This window comes from Centroberyx affinis, unplaced genomic scaffold (genome assembly GCF_046629955.1).
Source record: "Centroberyx affinis isolate AG114_WGS23_722 - 3 ecotype Tasmania unplaced genomic scaffold, CSIRO-AGI_Caff_v1 ptg003179l_1, whole genome shotgun sequence".
In the NCBI taxonomy this organism is placed as follows: Eukaryota; Metazoa; Chordata; class Actinopteri; order Beryciformes; family Berycidae; genus Centroberyx; species Centroberyx affinis.
Genome location: NW_027281226.1, coordinates 145,980 through 167,054, shown reverse-complemented (window position 1 = coordinate 167,054; position 21,075 = coordinate 145,980). Strand labels below are relative to the sequence as shown.

Below are 21,075 nucleotides of genomic sequence, written 5' to 3'. Positions count from 1 at the left end.
ACCCAGCACATAACATCTTCAATTTCATATTCCACACGAGATATGTGTCAGTGAATGGACATTTAGGTAGCATACACGTTAATATTTATTTTTTCTGCACTTGAATTAAGTCATCACAGTGTTAGCATTTCATATTAATTATGATGATGATGATACAGACGTAGAATACCAAGAAACAAGAACAAAATGTATTGACATATTTTCAAGTTGAACAGCATAACTGAAATATATCTGAGAATCTGAAATCCATACTATTATTGTTTGTATCTCCTAGAGCATGTATGTAAATTTTAACACGAGTCATAGTCAAACTTGATATAGTACAACACCTTTGAGGAAATTATATGGCTGAGCAACCTCTTGGTTTCTCAGCATCTGAGATCTTTACATTTCACCTAAGTTACTGACATGGCTGAAAGAGTAAACTATTGCTTGTCTTTGATTTGCATTAATTTTCCTTTTTTTCTGCAGTACAACCTATTGTGCTTGTCATAAGTAAGACACATTTTGTATTTACAACAAGGACAATGTCTTTTCTAAATAGCATTCATCAGGCTCTGAGTTGATAACTCACCAATCACAAAGGGAACAGTTTGCATTAATTTAAGTTGTCAGATAATAGAAATAAACAGCATTTTGAATACGGTGCCTAACATGAACTTATCATATCAATCTTAGCAATTTTAGTATACATGCTACTTTGGTAAGCACGTGCATCCACTTATTTCCAGGTTGGTCATGTCCATTCAACAGTAGCATCATATTTATCTTTAACACCTCACACGTGACTTCCACATTCAGGATGACCCTCCAGTGAAGCTGTGGGTGCCCCAGGCTTAATTTAAGCTATCTGACCATTCCAAAATCTTCACCTGTGTGCAAACGTTATTTCTGTGTCACAGAGGTGAAAAAACATGATTCAAACTTGAAGTGTAAACTGAACTGAAGAGAGTTCGCAGCCCACTAGGAGTCCAGCGGTTTTGGCTTGGCCAAGTTGGCCCTGACCCTCGCCTGGTCCACGGCGTCCAACATGTTCTTGCCGTCCATGGCCAGGGTGTGTGCTGCAGCCAGCATCTGCTTCTTACACTCCTCCTTCAGAGAGGTGATGGCATTCTGCTGGGCCAGCCGCATCTTACTGATCAGCTCCGCCATGTCGTTGTTCAGCAGCTTTTGGGTGCCCTCGATCTGGGGGACCACAAACACAATGGGTCTCTTTTTTTTCTTACCAATGTTTGGATCTTTGAAAAACAGACATACAAACCATGCATGCAAATGATGATAAGGACACAGAGTTCAGTATGCAAATTGATTGTTCTTGAAGCTGGCAATGCATCCCATATAAAATGTGTTTGCATCTTGATAAGTGAAGTCATCTGGCTTACTGGATTTGTAGAAACAGTGATCTAATATGCAAGCTATGGCTTTTGTTTGTCCTCAGCCTAAGAGGAAATTAAACATGAAATGGTCATTGACTGTCTGCATCTTTGTGTTCATAGTGAAGTTCTGTCAGAGGATGAGGATGCCTGTCTTGTTTCAAACAGTGGCAAACAGAAGGACCATCATGAGGAAAAATCTATGAATAAAGAAAGGACAGAGATGAGAAAACCAGAGAGGAAACGAGTTGCAGAGATTGTACTGTACCTCTGTCCTGATGGATTCATGTAAGGTGGGCAGTATTTCATCCACATTGTGGATCAGATCTCGTAAGGTCAACCCTACAGTCTGCATACAGAGATAAAGAAGGAGAGTTCATTGGCTGTATAGCTCTATAAGGCTCTATAACTCCAGGATGCTTGGTGTTAATTCAACTTCAACTTTTTAACTTTTTTACCTGAAAAAGATTTGGTTATAAAACAGCTGCAAATGGCAAATCAAAGTAAAAAACATTACGTGCTCTGTTTACAAGATTTGCCTCACTGTACCTTGACAATGCTGATGTATTGATCAGGCTGCAGTGTGGTGATGTCATTCTTGAGCTGGACGACAACCTTGACCAGGTTCATGACGGACTGGTACACTTTGTCATCAGAGCGGTCCAGCTCGGCTGTGGGGGCAGGCTGAGAAAGAAGGAATAATGTGTTGCAATAATTAAATAGTCACATTCATTACTTTGCACAAAAGGTTGGTGGACAAAGTTTTAAATGGATGGTGTGTCCTTTCAAAAAGAGGTCATTTTTTTTCCCGCAGTTGATTGAGTCCAACCTATATTTTATTAATCTAATTATCAAATCTATTAAAATTAAATGGCCTTTTTTCAGTGGGGTAAAAAGATATAATCCACAAAAATAATTTATAAAATCACCTGTGCTGTGAGACGTGGGGGTTTCTCTGGTGGTGCTGCAGTGCCAAAGGATGGAAGATATAAGAGACCCAGAGAGAGAGAGAGAGCGACAGGAGAGACAATAGTAAGGCATCATAATGACCGGATGAATTTTTAAATAAGGACTTTCTTAGAGAACTCACCATGTTCGATCTCAGGTTCAGGAGACTAAAAAAGGGGAAAACAAAGATAAATATCATAAGGACTGGAAAATAACAAAACCACACTGTATATAGTATCACTGTCAAAATACTTGACAACCCATGTAGACTATAGTAAACTGACATCCAACAGTTAGCACAAAGTCAAGCATGGTAAATAAAAAAAAACACAACTCATATTTCAAACAAAAACGTATTCGTAGATATAATTTAGAATCCACCTGACAGAAACACCTAAATATATTCTAAGTGTAATCTTTATCTTAAAAATCATTCCCAAATTCCCAAACAGAATGAACAGGCATGAACAGGACACCTACCACTTGGCTGGCAGGGTCCTCTGGTCCCATGGGGTCCTGCAAAAGAACAGGCAGGTTCATTTTATAGAATACGGACATGGACCCTCTCTTTGGAACTGCTATCAGGGGCACATTCAATTCAAGACTAGCGGGGCGTCCAGAGTGAACGAACGGGGTGACAGTGTTTAACGACGCTCCGTTCCGCCTGGCCGCCAGAGGCAAATTCAATTCAGGAGCGGGGCGACACAGAGACAGAGAGAGCGGGTTGACAAAAGTTAATGATGCTCTGTTTCCCACCAGGAGTCTCTCTTCCTTCTCCAGCCACTTTTCATCCTCCATCATCTGCTCTTTCTGCCTGCGGAGAGTGTCCTGCATGCGGTGCCTCTCCATCTGCCACAGGCGCTGGGCGTCTTCCTTGCTGTTTGGTTCCACCCGGGGGAACTCGTTCTCCTAGTGGAGTACCAGGGAAATATGAATGGCTGGTTGGGAACATGCATACACGTACATATAGACTGATACACATATGAAAAGCAGCAGAAAAAATTTACTTACACACACATGAATACAGAAACAGACACATACATGCAGAGATAAACCCTCTAGATTGAGAAGATGTTCGGTTTGCTTACCCCCATGCTGCGTCGCCGAGGGGACATCTTCGGTGCCGCCAGGGTGTTCATGGAGTCAACGGGGGACTGATAATCACATGGGCTGGCCAGGTCGGGTGAGCTGGCACACAAAGCCTCGTTCAGCTGCACAGGCACACACACACACACACACACACACACATACACACACAGAATTGACATAAATTGCTTTTTGAAGAGAAGCCTGCCAACTTGTATGTACCAGTGTGTTTAGGGACTGCATGGATACACTATTTTACCTGAATGTGCAGACCGATACTGAGCGTGTTCCCAAACCGCCCCGCCGGTTTCATTCTTGAAGGCTGGAGTAAAGGAACAGATTAAAAAATGTATAGAAGCATGTGCATTCATCGAATTTAATGTGATGTATTTTGCAACCTGTTCTGCAAAAGTAAGTGAGTCTGACGTGGCTTCATACCTTGGGAGGAGGCTCACTGAAGGTGAACTTGGTGTCAAAGTACTTGGTGGAGCGCGCTCTGTCCCTCTGTCTCTCCACCTCCTGCTCCTTCTCCATCTTGTGGACGTCACTGGGAGATTTCAGACAATACTTCATATCGTATTACTGTACGACAAAATCACAGCTCACATGCTCTTATTGCACGACACTAGCTCCTGCATTAAACAGATTCAAATGGATGGCTTGCCGATAACTATTGTGTTATCGGCAATCAGCAATAGAGAGTAGCAACAATTGTCATTTATTTACATGAAAATGCTGTGGATAATTACTTTTAACTTCCAAAACGCTATAGATCCAAAACATGACAGTAAGTTCATCAGTGAAGATCCAATCTGTTAACGTTTAGCATTTTGTCATCCGAAGGGACTAAGGCTACTTTAATTTTGTGCTATCAGTCACTTTTTCAAACGGAAGATGATTCACTTTGGAATATAACTCTTCTTCTGTAGGTGAGATTGAGTTTATTCTCTGATGGTGAAATACCTGATCTTCACCACCAGCTCAGTGAAGTTTGGTCTCTCTCTGGGGTCGTAGGACCAGCACCGGGTCATGAGGGAGTAGAGGGCAGGAGGACACTCGTCTGGCTTGGGCAGCCTGATGCCCTGCTCCAGTTGGTTGATTACATCTCTGTTCTCCAGCCAGAAGAACGGCTGCTGCCCGCGACTCATTATCTCCCACACACACACGGCTATGGAGAAATGCACATACAGAATAAAAAAATAAAAAAGCTTAGACACATTCATTATTCATCGTGAAATGCTGTGATGAGGCTACAAAGGGAATATTTAAGTGATAAAGATGAGCCAATATCTGTACGTTGCTACAATAGGAAGGACAATAATGGATTGGCTTTAGGGAGCGGCCAGACAATTCACAGTGGCAAAGAGGTCTGTGTGGTGACTTGAGCCAACAAAAGTAGTCAGTGAGGCAAAGCTTTCAATTATTCTTTTTTTTTTTTAAATTCCTGTTTGCAAGTAAACCATACATCACATGGATAGGGTTCAAACGGGGCTCTTGGTCTGCCACTCACAAAGTGCTCTCCTAGAATATGATCATCTATTTGTTGCTTGACAAAGTCACTACCATCATCAATTAAAACAAGGCAGGATACCAAGCAAACATTTTGACATTGAATAGGTGTTGATACAACGGTCTGGACCAATGTTGAAAACGGCCAAAATGAAATTTGAGACACCATCTGTAGTCGTCCACAGCTGCTACCTGCATCGTTTTGGAAATTCAGGACCTAAATATCTTTCTGACATCAGTTCAAAACAGTTTCCAAAGTTGTTTTCATGTGATTTTTAACTGTGCATGCTTGGGTATGTGAAATGCTTGTTGGGCATCCTTTGGAAAACAGGTTTGCTGCTTAAAAAGGAGCATCTTACCTTTGAGGGGTAAGATGATGTCACATCTCACACCTCCCATAAAGGTTTTAGAAGTGAGTGCCCTTTCCTGTCTTGAGCCCCAGCCCTCCAAAATGTCTTTGCACTGTCCTGCTGTGGATTAATGGTTTAGAAGCTTACCGAACATCCAGACATCACTGGCTGAGGTGAAACGTCTGAAGTTGATGGACTCAGGAGCCATCCATTTGATTGGCAGTCGAGTAACAGATGCTGCGGTGGAAGAGAGACATCAGCATTTTTCACTAAAGACATTCAACACTCTTCATCTTCTGTATATAAATGTAAACAGGTACATTTTCAAAATAAGGCAAGTATATTACATATTTTGTAAGAATTGATGACTGAAAAATAATTTTTTGCTCTACCTTTGTAGTATTCTTCTTCCTCTATGTATCTAGAGAGACCAAAGTCACCCAGCTTCACACAGTCTGGACTGGCGACTAGCACGTTCCGAACTGCAATGTCTCTGTCACAACACAAGAACAGGAATATGATGGAAAGAAGGGATAAGATATCAAGTTTATGTAGGTAAAACTCTAGATAATGTAGGGAAAATATGATAAAAATGTAGCTAATACACACAAGTACCCTTTGTAGGGGAATGTGATATCCATATTATCATTGAATTGATATGGCTCTTGTTAGCTTTAGAGGCAGAGATTTAAGGGGTTTTTTTTCAGTTAACTAAAATGTGTTAAAGCCTTATTTTAGTTTTATTAGTGTTTGTTATAGTAAGGCCTTACTATAATAATCATACTGAAAGGTGATGAAGCATACTGAAAACTGAAAACTGAAAACAGAACCACAGAAAGGTTACTCTACAATGTTAACCACTGATTAACATGTGTTTTATTCTTAGTTCATCCAACACTTCAGATGTAGGGTTATGTAGACAGGAAACAGCAGTAAAGATGTGATAAAGGCCAAAAAGAAAAACTAGCAGGAGAACTATTTCTTCTTTCAATTATCCACCATTCAGAACCTTTCATACAACGATAGCCGCATCATGTGATGCTTATAAGTTTGAAGTTTTTAAATGAGCTAAAATAATTAGAAATCTGCAAATTGGCCCATGGTGATCGATTGTCTTTGATGGTGGAATTATTGAAGCATCAATTTGATTATGATGTAGTATTCCATAGGCATTAGCAGAAAGAACTGAGGCTTGTGGGTCATCACTTCAACAACTTTAACTGGCTGTCTCTGGTGCTTTAGGGTTTTGTGAGATTTATCATGGATCAAAGTGTAGTTGATGATCCACCTGATGAAGATACTGCTAGTCTGATTCTGCCCAAATCAGTGACTGAATTGGAGAAATTCAGGGAAATCCCCAAAGTAGCTTGGGGCTCTCTGGATGAGTTGGAGAGAAGCAATGGGCTTTCAGAGAGAAGGCAGAGCCAGGCCTCCTCGAAGGACAAAAACAGATCCTGGCCGTCTGCTATTTACCCACGCTGTGTGGCGATCAGCAGAGAGGAGAAGATGCTATCCGCTCCACTGGAAAAATACCCCAGCAGCCCCACAGTGAGGAGGCATGGGTCAGGGAGCAGGGCTTCAGGATCTGTGAAGTCCAACTCTGCTGTGACCCAACCCATCAAGGAAATGGAGGAGGATGCTCAGGTGTCTTTGCCCATTATCATCCCACTGGCTCAAGGAAACACAGCAAATGAAATGTCCGATCCGGTGGAGGATGTCCCAGGAAAAGACGCTGCTAAGGGCAAATGCTCCTTTTGGAAGAGGGTGAGAAATTTCTTCAGAAAGAAGAAGAAGACCAATGTGGAGAAAGTGATGGAGCACAGGGCTGATGAGGTAATTATATCAAACAAGTACATACTCTGCTCCGTGTGGTGATGATGTAGAGACATAATTAATTCACATTTTCTTTGAATGTGACCTCAGCTTTCATGCTGCCTAGCTATTTGCTGTGGCAAATACTATGTAGTAAAAACAATATAAAAGGAATGTGCACATTTTCCATGCAGGTTGAAAGCCAATTTCCTTTGTGTTTTCTCTTCACAGGAGACTGGATCCACAAGAGGCTGCTTTGCTGGTTGGAACCTCCTAAAACTGTTCAAATAGTGTCTTACGGGGCACTGAAACACACATCTTTCATTTCTCCAACTTCTAGAATAAAGTCATATAAGCATCCATTTTTTTGTGTTTCAATATCACTATTAAAAAAAAAAAAGTTACAACTGAAACAAGTTTCCCAAGTCTATCCATCTTCCACATCATAAACACATCCTGGTAATCACAAGATATCTGAAGAGACCACCCCTCAAAATCTTCAAATCATTCCAGGAAACTCTGTGTGATCTTTATAGCAAGTCACAAGTTGTGCCTCCTCAAGAATCACAAAGATCTTTTGTTATGGCAACAGAGTCTCTTACTCCCTGTCTAAATATATGATCTGACAGCCTGGTCAATTTCTGAAAAGACATACAAACACCATCGCTCCACACAAACAGCAGTGTGGGTTAGTTGATGAGTGTGCAGCAGCTAGTAATGCTGTAAAAGTGAAAAGTGGCAAAATTGGCTACCATTCAGAACTTGAGGCCTTGGTCCTGTGGATAATGGTTTAAAGGACCTGATAGACTTACAATAGATTTGTGATTAAGTTCTTGGGGTTTTGGTTATCTAAGAATTGTCAAATCATTTGCTTTAAATATTTTCTTTTCTTATGATTCATTAGTTGTTTCCTGTAAAATGATAAGCTTATATTTAGCATATTAACAAATATGTAGCCAGGTGGTCTTTGATCACTGTCCTGAGCCTTAAATTCACGTGGGTTCTTTTTTTTGGCATTTTATCATGTGACAGGAACAGCATAAATAAAAGATATTGATAGTATCACCAACTCCCCGAAGAAAAGATAATATAAAAACACAAAATAAAAAGTGTCTTTCACCTGTGCACCATGTTGACTCCTTCCAGGTAGACAAGGGCTTTGCAGATCTGCAGGCTGAACAGCACTAGGGTTGTATTGGTCAGCATGTGCTGGTTGTCTGTTAGGTAGTTCCCAAGCTGCAAGAGAGTCAAGAGTTCAGTTAGACTGGGCTTCACTTAAACTGGAGGAGTTTTGCTTTCACTCCAACTGAAGGATATCTGCAATAACATACAAGCTACAATTGTTGTCAGTTACAATTGTCTATTAATTTGACTTTTGTTTTACAACCATGCTGAGATGCAAAAAGTGGCTCATATTGCTTTTGGATATGTCAGACCTGCGCAAGATTTAGGTTCAGTGGATTAGACACTCTGTAGTTCTTATTTTCTTATCTCACTCCTGCTGATAATGCAGAGTGACTTCCACTCAAACCAAAGAGCCAGTTTCAACTTTTGAGCTCGGCTAAAAGAAAATCATGCTTGGCACCAACCTCTCCATGCTGATAGAGCTCCATAACTATCCAGACAGGATCCTCCTCTATAATTCCAATCAGTTTGACGATGTGGGGATGGTCGAGGTTCTTCATAATCACTGGAAAATACATAAAGATCACAAATTACTATTATTATTGTTATTAGTAGTAGTAGTAGTTGTGGTCGCAGCAGTAGTAGTAGTAGAAGTAGAATTAATATTGTTATATTATTATTAGCATTAGCATTATTATTGACATCATCATATCATCATGTTATTATTTTCTACACATATTTTTTACGTACCTGCTTCACTCATGAACTTCTCCATAACATCGGGTGAACAGTCTTTGCAGGTCTTCACTGCCACGTTGGTCCTGTCTCCATTCTGCTCAGTTAACAAGCAAAGATGACATAGTGATGCTGTGAGCAGAACACCGACGCTCACATGCACACACTACCACATTATGTGCACAATGCTTGAACAATGTTATTGTGTTGTAGAAGATACACTTACTTGTCGTTTGTAAACTCCATCGTAGACCTCCCCGAAAAACCCCTCACCAAGAATTCGACCAAGAATTATGTCGTCCCGGTCAATCCCGTACTTCACGACTAGAGAGGCAAGCATAAAAAAGTGTAATAATGTAAATTTCTCAAAGTTCAGAACTCAGTTCAATCAGTTTTTGTTTTATTTTTCCAAAAGAATGAAGACAAGCTTCCTACAAACCTGATCTCGGCCTTTCATCAAGAATCTCACAATAAATATCGGACCCTGAAAACAGAAAAAAACATCAAGTTATAGCACAAATTTCTCAGTCAGAATTACACAAGCCATTAATATGCTTTTTAAAGATTTTTTGTAGAATAATGATGGAGAAGTTTGGCTCTTAGAATTGGAAATGGAGATTATATGCATTGCCAAATGCAGGTTGTGGGAAACAATGAAAAGTCTCAGCTCACCCATACTGTATCTGAAGGAGCCGGTCTCCCTCCTGCTCCAGAAACAAGACAGAATGAGAGAAAGCCCCGGTCATAAATATTACAGTTACAGCTCCTTAGAGCACTGACAGAATGATACAATAAAACAGCCTCTCTCGTCAATAAATCTTCTAAGTCTAACTTTTCATTTCATATTACAACCAAAGGGAATGAGCCCAGCATGGATTCTGCAGCTACACCTCGACTGAAAGGAGACACAAGTCTAAAATTTGCACAATAGTGTAGCCGACATCCACTCACCCTGTAGGGATCTCAGGTAGGGAACTTCGTGCATTGGCATCTAAAAGTTAAAGAACACGGTTATTTCAAAGAAGTTAGAATAATAAAGCTTATGAGACTTAAATGAAGACTTTAATTGTCAGAAAAAGAAAAGAAAATGTATTTATTTAAACATTTATTTAAACATATTTAGGCTTTTTTTTGCGATATTTTTCTACAGTTGGTGCTGTAACCTTTTGCTGCCCACACTTACATCCCTCATCATGAGTTTATGGAGATCATGGAGAGAAAACAACAGGGGAAGTGGCTCAACCCTGCGACCCCTGAGTAGTACACACCTTTATTTGATCGGTAGATAAAGGAATCATCTGTGTTGTTCTCCAAGCGGCAGTAACCATCCATAAGATCCACCATGTTCTCTGCCATGGAAAACGTGGCCGTATTGACAGATAGAGGCTATCAGAAAGAATAATAAAAAACATTTAGCATTTACATAACAGATGACACTGTAGGTGATTTTAGCAGTTCTGCTTCTGAACAGTGTACAGGATATTGTAATGGGCAGATAGCGGTGTTGTGAGACTTACTTGTCTGGCCCCCTCTATGTCAAGGTTTATGAGGGCCTTGCCGTCACTCTGAGATAAGCATTTGATTTTCTTGATCTGTTTGAAGTCGGCTAGAAACACAGGCTGGGAGGCATAAAGAAGTGACAATTCAAATGAGGAATGCAATAACAGTGAAATTATGATGGCACTGATTAAATATGCCACATTGTGTTAGGTTAATAACTGATGTAGTATCCTCTGATGGCTAACAATACAGTGAGATGTGATCGAGTTCCTTTTCAAAATATGTCTAGATATGATAATATGTTATGACAGTAAATGTCTGGCCCATAATTATATTACTTTGTGGCAACCCACCACAGAATACATTCATCCCACCAAACTTTCACAAGACAACAACACAATATATGATGAAAAGTATTTCATCCCTGCCAGAGAATACCTAAATTCCTGTAATATTTCCATCTCCTCCGCGCTTACCGCTGAATCTTTCTGTGTGCGTTGGCGAATGCCCCTCCCACCGATGACCAGCTCCACCGACAGACTCCAGCCTTGCTGTTGACAAATAACAGTGGTGTAATGTTAGAAATATCAGACTGTAAACAATTGTAGATACAATATTATAATCTGCCAAAATCCATATTAATGAATAAAAACCTCATCATAGGATTTAGTCTTTTTATACATTATGGAAAGCTTCTTGCTGCGTGTCATGCTGAACATAATCCTGCCACTCACCACCAGTTCACATGGGTAGACCTCTTCATCGTAGTTGATAAATTCTCTGAGGGTCTCAAAAAACTTGATCATGCACTCCTCCTCCTTGAGAGTGGCGTACTGCTGAAACGTCTGCTGGATCAGCTTCCGCAGCTGTCTCGACTGGAGCACAACACAGCAATATGAAATAGTTTTTATCTTATTAGCAACGCTGAGGTTATAAAATGGCATTTACATAAAATACTTCTGAGAGGCACATGCAAGCTCAGATGAAGGTCGACACTGACCGGTAAATAATGGAATTGGCACTAAACTAAATTTGTGGGTGTCTATTTTCAGAAAGTCAGTAAGACGTGTTGGAATCAAGGGTGAAGAAAGTTTACCTTCATGCTGTCAATCAGCTCCCTGGGAAAGAAAAGGTCCAGGCCAACATCCTTCCTTTATTTGTGAAACAAAAAAGAGTCAGTATCGAGTCAGTATCGATGTCATGAACATCATTGTCTGGTGAAACCATTGTATCTCCAAAATGTCAACTTTTTAGGAACTAATAAAAACTTTCTTGCTTTTAGGTTGACCGCCATGTATTTTTGACATTATCCACTGGGGTTTTGAAAGGCTCAAGAGTAGGTTTCCACATGACAACAGCAATATGACTTAATGGTGATATTTTGTAGAGAATAAAAAATTTACTTACTCTAGCAGCTCAAAGTTAGACTTCTTCTCTAGACCTTTTGCATTCATGTCTTTATAGAACCTCCTGCAACATAAACACAAAAGAATATGAGCATCTGATAAATTCTACACAACTTTTTTTTTCATCCTATAACACAAACACTGCAAACAATAAATATACTGATCTATCATTATATTCTCCTAATAATGAATCTATATACTCTATCAGTTAAGCACCTAATCCTGTATCACTGAGCTCTAAGATCCAAATCATTTTTCTGTTTACACAATGTAATGACATAATGCAAATATGTTTTACCATTATGGCTGAAGTAGATCATCATTGTACATATGGCACATTCACAACTTGTTTAATATAAATCCCAACCACCTCGCCCTTATCACTGAACTCTTGGATCAAATCACTCCGGCTGTTTACGCATTGACCAGCAAGAGGGAAAGAATGCTGGGAGGAATGCACTGACTCACCTGATCTCCAAACAGCCGAGCTGCAGAGCCATCCCGTCACTGACCTTACTGGCATGATACTGCATGTAATCGCTGCGTACCTGTAGGGAAGAAACAGAGAAACAAGAGCAACAGATTGAACAGTCACACTGAGACAATCACTGGACAAATACTCTGTACTTAAAGTAATAATCTACAATCTACTATAACACAATAGTGATTCAAGCTGTACCCAAAACATAAAAGCTTTTACTCAATTTGCGGTTCTAAACACCCAGTAGCAACTAGGGCTTTCTTGGTGAAAAAAAAACAAAAACAAGAAATGATATAGACTTCCATACAGTCAAAGGACAAAATATATATATAAAATTATGTAACCATACACTCATAATATAATATTGTGCAGCTTGTTACCTGTTGGTAAAAATACAGCAGTGTAGTTCTGTCTTCTTTGAATTTTTCCACGAAATTGACAGGGATGTATCTGACACGGAGGTCATACCTGTAGTCAAGAGGAAAACGTGTTGAGCATTAAGATCACCAACTACCATGCTTTAATATCATATAGATATCTCATATCACATAGATAACGTTCAAACAAACACACACTGAGAAGACATCAATCATAACAAGTAATCCATCTGTGACCTCCATTCAGCTTCCACATGGTGGCTCTCATAGCGCTGCTCCACCTCTCCGACAGTCAGGTCTGGATGAAGCCAGTGAAGCTCTTCTGACTTCAGGTGCTTCAGCAGGAGGCCGTAGCATGCAGAGTGCTGGATGTTTGGCCCCAACCGACCGCTGATCAGGATCGACCGGATGATTGCCTGGAGGGGACAGGGTGAGCAGAAAGGCCTGATTCAAACATTTAATAGTGAATCCTTTACAATTATTACACTGTCAGTGCTTGGTGCTTGCTTCAACTTTATGTGTAAAGGCTAACAAATTAGCGGCATACAAATCTGAGCACAATTCAATTTGAGAGGAAGCACTGGCATTAATATTTTCAACATTTGCTGTATATTTTAGTCAATCTCTTGCACAAAGAGAGAAAAAGATAGCATCTTTGTGTTAGAAATTAAACAAATTCAATAAAGCTCTTTGGTGCTCTTTGGTTTAACTTTGCTGCATCCTCAAAAAAGCAGAAAAAAACTTCTTGGCGCAGCTACAGGAAAAACACACTTCAACCTTGACAGCCTTGACAGATCGTCTTCAATTTGTAATGCAACAAAGCTCATATTTCCCCATTTTTCACAATGTGCCTGCCATTTCAACTCCTTCTCCTTACTCTCACCCTAATTTGCCAGGAGCTGTCACATTTGACCAGCTTGAAGTTCTTGCCCAGGTTGTTGTTGGTGGAGAAGCACACTTTGAGGATCTTGATGGGCCCATCCCCGGTGAAGTGCGATTCGGGGCTGAACTCTGGGCCGTTTTGGCCTGGACTGGGCACCTTCCAGGACAGGGTGTCACCGGACATCACCTCATACATTCTCAAGGTCGGGGCGACACCATCATATCCACATCATCCTTTGCACAGACAAACAGAAATCAGAATTAATCAGGGAGCAGTGGGCCAACGTTGTTATGCTACCCATGCCTTGTTAATTAGTGGTAAGTATTTAGATACCTGGAGAGTTTGCTGTGAAAATCAGATTTTGTTGTGCTACAGAATGAACAATTCTGACGAAGGCCTATGCTGACAGCACTACCTCAGGTTTCAAGTACTCTAACATATGCTAAGCACTAATAGCAGCATACACATTGTCCTGTATGCTAAATTCACAGTATTAAAGTCATGCTAAGTGTCACATCCATGCTGTGATCCCGTGCAATGTGGCCATGACTCACATCAGTCAATTCTGAGATCCGCTGATTACATTCCTTTCCTCTTATGATTTCAAGTGAGGGCCTGTGTGATTCATAAGGCAAAATCGTGTCAGTGTAGAGACTTGTAGATACTCTCAGCTAAATCAACAGGGGAAAACTTTTTCATCTTCTCCCTGAAGATGCAATTTTTATTATATAGCTGTCTCAAACACAATGTTGAACTCAATGCCTTGAGAAAACTACCTGACTACAGGCATAACAGACTGACAGGGAAAACAGACTGTTTGAAAACAAGACAAAAACACTCCAAACCATCCAAGCCGAAACCAAACAGTGAAAGTGAGAGACAGAGTGGAACAGCTACCCGCATAGTAGCATCTCAGCTCTGGGCAGTTATGCAACCTCTGATGATTTGTTCTACATGCACGGTTCTGAGGCAAAACAAGTCCTCAAACTGTAGGAGGGAGGCAGCTCTTATGTTTGTTCTGGCCTTCTTGAGACATTAATACCTCATGAGCAACAAGTCCTAGAAACGGGAGATTCTGCACTAACCGCCTAGGTTTCAACACACATAACCGTCACTGCAGATCATAAAAGCTTAAGTACACAGCCACAGCTACAGGCCTGGAAAACGGTCACCTCAAATGTGCACACTAGGTGAAAAACTGAGCAGTCACACATCTTGAATAAACTTTCATCTGGATACACCTGACATTAAAAACGGCAGCAACTTACTGATGCATCAAATGAAATATCAGGAAAATGCATCAAGAGCTGCTCTGACCCTAAGAACTCAAGTGTAAATCTGACTCCCCACTCCTCACATTGAATCTCTGCACTGTCAATCAAAGAAATGAGGCCACGCTGACTCAGCAAACACACAGTAAAAGTAAATACAGAGTAAATAACTTTAAAAGGACCTTGTCGACACATCTGGCTATGAGGTAGAGATATCCGTCGGTTACCCACCTCATGATACCGTCCATTAGAAACGCACTACTCGGCTGTCATAACGTGTCTTCCTCATAAATGAAGCCCCACGCTGTTAAGTCTGCTGTGTTAGGGAGCTGCACTGTGTTGGTTTCTCTCAGGGCTTCCGTCGCTGTTGGACAGGGTGCTGTTTTGTTAGCCTGAGGCCATGAATTCCTCAACAGGGCCCTGTGTGTGTGTGTGTGTGTGTGTGTGTGTGTGTGTGTGTGAGTGTGTAGCGAGAGAGACAGAGAAAGGAAGAGAGGGAGAGAGCACCTTGCACCACCACCTGGGTGTGGGAGGCCTGACAGAGGGTTTAGTGGGTAGAGGGTAATGTTTAAGAGTAATACTAAAGCTATCCATAGGTTATGTTAAGCCTATAGGACATATGAACACATTCCTCAGTTCATGTGACAAGCAGAAGAATCACAAATGAGTGACCCTAGTCACATATTGATTGAATAGATTTCACAGTATGATGTAGATTACTACAAATGTTTATAAAATATCATAAAAAATCCCCATACCCAAATATTTTGCATGTATCACATGTTCTGAGGAAACAAAAAAATGACTTCAAAATGTCAGGGATGACAAAGTGATAGAGAGTTTCAATGAATGGCTTATTGCATAGTAGATAGTGGTGGGTTGTGAATTTTTTGAAGAACTAGTCAAAGCAACAACAAAGAAAAAATCCGTAATCAGCCCAGTCTAGACTGAATGATATAACACCAATTTACAAAAATACAATTTTTGTTGTTTGATGTTAGGAATTGTCTTTCCTGACATGTTTTCTGTCTTTCTTTTGAACGAGCAACATCTCTGTGACCTCTAGTCTGGTTCACATAACAAGTGTGTGAGACTTGATCTCTGTATAGTTATAATCTTTAACAGGTAAACACTAAAACCCAGAACAATGAGGCACAGATAGGCAAGCACTGGGTCTCGCCTAACGGGAACAAGCTTAGTAGAAAAATGAGTGTGTGGCCTCTTTGAGAGCATTGTGAGTGGGGTTGTATTTCAAGTGGTTATTTCATTTCACTGTACACTCAAACCAAAACTTGAAACTCCAATACACTAAATCAAAAACTGGGTAAGGTATGTCAAGAATTGCTCATGATTTCGTCAAACAGTATTCTACCAAACTCTTTCAGAGCAGGAAAGACTTGTCAAGCAGACCGAGCATTCAGAGTATATTACAACAATAAGCGAATGTCAGGCACTAAACCATATCATGCACAAGGCATGAATTTAGATTGCTGACAGCCATGAACTCCTTTCTTCTAGTTGTTTTTAACCGCATTCTAGTCTTTTAAAGTGAACAAAAGCAACGCTTCCCAGGCAGGCAGGCGCACACTGTTGATGCCTCTCACACACTGTCATGCTGGCACTTGAGTTGTTATGGTAACAACTGTTCCCGAGGGAGATTTTATCACACTCAGAGACCTAGGTGGAGTGAAGAAACTCTTTCAACACACACACAACCACAAGAGAGGCCATGTGCAAGTAGGAAGACGGTTTGGAATATTCATTACCCAAACCCTTATCCATGAAAGCATCCATTTTAGATTTTGAGTAAATCCTACACACTGGTGATTGCCATTTCCCCATCCGTGAACAACTGCGTTTTGCTGAAAGGGTTATCTAACAGCGAGATGTCAGGGGGGAAAAGTGAATGACAGCAACTGATTCTGGGTGACAGATAGTGACAGATGAGAAGAAATTCCACAGCAACTGTTGGAGGAGCGTGCAACCAACTGTGTCAGGGCCGCGTCTGACAGGAAGAGCGAACTGTTGAGATTTATTTTACAGCAAGTCCACAGAGAAATTATTCCCATAAAGAGCATAGGTAAATCAAAATCAAATGGTAAGAGAATGGATAAAAAATTATAACCTCATGAGGACTATAACATTTCTTATAGTCTGAATATGATGAAAAATATGAGCCTCATAAATTAGCCCTGATGAGCCCAATGTCAACAAAAGGTACAGCAACAGCTGGTTAGCGGCTGTGTTGCCTATCTTGCTCATGACATGGTCTGATTTCTTTGTTGAATAGCAGCTTTGTATTATTTGGTATGTCACATCTTTTCAATAATGACCAAATGCTTTAACGTGCATAATGGGCCAAAAAAACAACAAATAAGCATGGCTGTTCACATACTTGCTGCTACAGCCTTTATTGCCTTTCTTGCTACTGAAGATTATGAAGGCATTAGTGCTAATTCTATTCAAAAGACTCTTACATGAGATAAATCTGAGGTTATCTCTCTGCTATCTTTCCCAATATTAAATGTACAGTGGTGCAGTGTATATGCCAGAATCTGTCATGACATGCAGTCCTACCTGAACCAATATCCATTTCATCCAGTAGTGTCATCAGATAGTTTAAAAGTTGTTCAGCTGTGTATTAGAAGCTACATTATAGGAAAACTCCAGCAACAAATGTAAAGAAATTAAAGACAAGCTACATGGTCATGTTTGTTGATCATCTGACATTCTTTCATTCTTCTTTTTTTTCAGAAGTTATATGAGGAAAACCTTCAACTGTGGTGTTGTGGTAAAATCTGACACATAACTGGTCTATCAACTTCACATCTGTCCTTGGGCATTCTTTGCACATCACTAACTTGAACTCTGAACAGTATGAAAAAGAGCTACTTCTATTCCGTATGTTATAGAGTATAATAGCATGGTAGTTATTCAGTAATAGCACAGCCTCATTTTTATTTCAGATGCTTTCGGACTCGCCCCTTGTGTGAATGTTTTGCAGAGGGTCTGCATGTTGCAGCGCCATGACCCCAGGCACAGGAATGTGGCTGACTGCCTCACCACCTGCACAGACTTGCTTTGATAATGAGAAAACGTTTCACTCTGGGAGCAAAATGGCAGGTAGGCTACTTCACACTGTGCTATTAGCATGAATTCATAATCCTAAAAAATGCAAATATACAAGCACAAATTGAACATTTTGCGCATTTAATTTTGTCCTACCAACACTGAACGAATAAAAAAGGCAAAACCATGTCAGTCAAACCAGAAACAAAAGTAACCATCAAAAGTTGGAGCACTTAAGGTAGCCAAGTGTAATAATTTTAAATATAGGCCTATCTGTGTATCCCATTAATCCCTATAAACAAAGGCCTAGTAGCCAGGTGAGTTATTATCCCACTCACCTCACCACCAGAAGTTGGAAACCCTGTTGTTGACAGAAATTAATATGACATTTATTAATTCGGGGTCTTACCTTGATTCTAGCTTATGTTTTTTCCAAGAATAAAAGCTTGAGGAAAAAGTGTTAGTCCCTGCGGAGAGTTTAGGCCTGACAGTTGTCTCTCTCACACTGTTAGTCGAGGAAAAGTCGGCAGGTATTGACAAAGCCACTCCCTCACCTCTGCAATGCTTGGAAAGGTGGGCCCACTTCCTTATTTCATGAACTTCAACAGCTAAATATGGCGGATACGGGTTTGTTGTTTTTGTTTTTTTTCTATCAAGGTTTTCAAAAGGTGCTGTTTGCAGTTATAAGTGCTTTGTCTCACAAAACTTTTGGACTTGTCGATTTCGTCAGCTTCAAATGCAGAAATAGTTTCAACCTTAGTGTTTGGGCAAATGTCAAGCCCACGCTAGTTGGGACTAAATTAACTGTTAATAAACGTGTCATGTAGTTTCACAGTTTGATATGACAAAATTAACGTAGGCTATAGCCTAATAACGTTATTTTATAAACTAATGTTGTCCTGCCGCATGTGACTTTCACTATAGCCTGCTCACTGCATGTGGTTGAATGGTCATATGTTTCACTGTTAAGTCTGAGCTGCCATCTGTAGTATTCCTGGATACAATAATCTCTTATTTCGTTTCCATTGAAAAACTGTTGGCGTTATAATGTAATTACAAGGGCTGAACAGCAGAGAGCGCTGTAAGCCTGAAAAAGGCAGGATTTAGAGGCTGAAGTAGTAAAGCAGGCTTCTTTTATTATTAATTCAGTATCACAGAAGTTAAATAAATAAATAAACAGCTTTACAACACAACCACCGGCTGTCATAATTTAAATCTCTCAGTGAGGACTATGTAGAAAATATCTAATAAATATCTAATAATAAATATAAATCAAAAACTACATTGCCGCTGCTTCACCCCAAATGAATGTCATCTACGTGTACAACCATATATTTTTGTATTTTTTGAAACATATGTCTAAACATATACTGAATTACATGTGAAATGTATATTTCTGTTGTTGTTTGAAGTACAGGAAAGACCGGTGACAATCTCTAACCAGTCAGTTGTCTCTTTTCCTCATTGTGGCATCCAATAAGCTGCCTTGTTTTTTTTTTGTTTTTTTTATTTGTGCCAGAGGGTTTGGAATAGCTGTGTGGACCGTGACAGCTGTAAGGGAGTTCAAGTCTGGGGCAGAGCAGGCAAGACCAGACCACACCCACCAACCAGAGCAGTGTCAAGGGCAAGAATCCACAACAGGTGCCCGTGAAACTCTGATTTGCATGTAGTCAGACAGTAGCAAGCACTGGAATTTCACAATAATTACAATGGTTTCACTGTTCACTGGGCTGTATGACTGTAAGAAAGACCCATTAATGCAGACTTTTTGCCATCCCTCCTGCCTTGAAACCCCCTGAATCATCACCCCCCTCGTCTTGTTGTAGCCCTTGCTGGAAAAGTGAGGATGCCTGGAGCCGTGCCAATATTTGGGAATACAGGCTCAGATGGCACAGAGGTGGCCTTCTGGCGTTCCCATGCAGCATATCTCTCGCTTAGCTCTCCAGGGACGTTCACAAGCTGCCTGAGGTGTTGAGGGAAAAGGCTCAGATACACTCTGGCGGCGTGCTGCTATGGAGCTAATAATATGATTCACTGTTATCCTTTACATTCAGTGTCATCGTCGGTATATAACGTGACGATAGCATGAAAAACACTTGAGCAATGTAAGGCTCCAATGTCTTGATGTGTATCTACAGGCGCTTACCAATTTGGCAAGTATTTCTCAAGTGTGTGTGTGTGTGTGTGTGTGTGTGTGTGCATGGATACACACAATCAATATTTGTCCCTATACTGTGTGCAGGTGCCTTGGTCTTGTCTTTTGACAGCAGTTTTGTCTTTTGATATCAGTGTGCCTTGATGTTGACGTCCTTTGATAGCAATTCTCTCTCTGTCCACTAGAGGATTTATAACACAAATTATGTGATGACACGCTTGAAAAACGGTTCATTACATATTTCTTTGATGAAATATAAAACGCTTTTTTTCATGATTATTCTACCCACGTGACTCTTTTGCCTTGAACATCTGATGATGTGGTTTACTTGAAGAGCAAATATTTGCCACTGAACTTGCCAGAGACATCATGGGTAAGAATCATTTTGACCCGCTGCCACTATTTTTAGTAGCTGCTCTTTTATGAGGGATGAAGTGTTATAAAAGCTCTCTGGATGACTCCCACCCCCGTTCAAGCAGCCCACCCTAATGACCAAAGTCCCCCACCCTTAGTGTCCCACTGAAAGCTGTCGGTGCAAATGGTCGACATGGAATGCTTTGATCTTGCATACAGGTCTGCTACTCCCTCCTAACTCATTATACAACTCTTCGCCCCTCCTTCTGTCTCAATAATAATGTCTACAATATTTATCTTCCCCTCGATGCTCGTTAAGCCCGCATTCTCCCACCGATGACCTCTTTTTTCTGGGGTCGTACCGCTGATGACATCACTTTTCTGACTAATGGCTGGCTACGTCTGGTTCATCTTTCTGTATTTGTTCACCTTTGACTCGTGGAATGGACACCTGCAAGACAAAGAGATAGGAGTCCGGTGCACTGGAGCAGAAACGGGGGATTTATTTGGTTTGGGCAGCAGGTGTGTAGGGAGGTCTGTAGTGTGTGTGTGTGTGTGGCAGTCCTGTGGAAGGTGGTCATTTAATCCCATCCAAACACAGCAGGAGCCGGTGGTGTTCACCAAGGTGTGAAGTGGCCGGG

The 21,075-nt window shown here is 40.7% G+C and overlaps 1 protein-coding gene across 1 annotated transcript; it reads right to left on the bottom strand.

Moving 5' to 3' along the window:
- Positions 1 to 77: 77 nt before the first annotated feature.
- Positions 78 to 18,464, bottom strand: ptk2bb (protein tyrosine kinase 2 beta, b). Its single transcript, XM_071537979.1, has 30 exons — positions 18,335 to 18,464; positions 13,586 to 13,818; positions 12,940 to 13,118; positions 12,706 to 12,793; positions 12,313 to 12,392; positions 11,846 to 11,908; positions 11,535 to 11,589; positions 11,173 to 11,313; positions 10,915 to 10,989; positions 10,456 to 10,557; positions 10,207 to 10,324; positions 9,890 to 9,929; positions 9,611 to 9,642; positions 9,378 to 9,422; positions 9,165 to 9,262; positions 8,954 to 9,035; positions 8,668 to 8,768; positions 8,199 to 8,314; positions 5,659 to 5,759; positions 5,414 to 5,503; positions 4,371 to 4,575; positions 3,846 to 3,954; positions 3,667 to 3,729; positions 3,410 to 3,532; positions 2,802 to 3,230; positions 2,464 to 2,488; positions 2,303 to 2,337; positions 1,923 to 2,057; positions 1,642 to 1,722; positions 78 to 1,185 (listed from the first exon to the last, which is right to left on the bottom strand). Exons 2-30 carry the CDS (start codon positions 13,778 to 13,780, stop codon positions 964 to 966), a joined length of 3,228 nt encoding a protein of 1,075 aa, XP_071394080.1. The 5' UTR covers positions 13,781 to 13,818; positions 18,335 to 18,464; the 3' UTR covers positions 78 to 963.
- Positions 18,465 to 21,075: the final 2,611 nt, after the last annotated feature.

Bases quoted from the DNA above. Each gene is read 5' to 3' on its own strand.
- ptk2bb (XM_071537979.1), bottom strand. From the start codon at position 13,780: ATGTATGAGGTGATGTCCGGTGACACCCTGTCCTGGAAGGTGCCCAGT. The intron at 5,760-8,198 runs GTGAAAGACACT...GTGTTGTGACAG, and splicing joins GGAGTCAACATGGTGCACAG to AGACATTGCAGTTCGGAACG. The intron at 2,489-2,801 runs GTAGGTGTCCTG...CCCCTTTTTTAG, and splicing joins AGGACCCTGCCAGCCAAGTG to TCTCCTGAACCTGAGATCGA.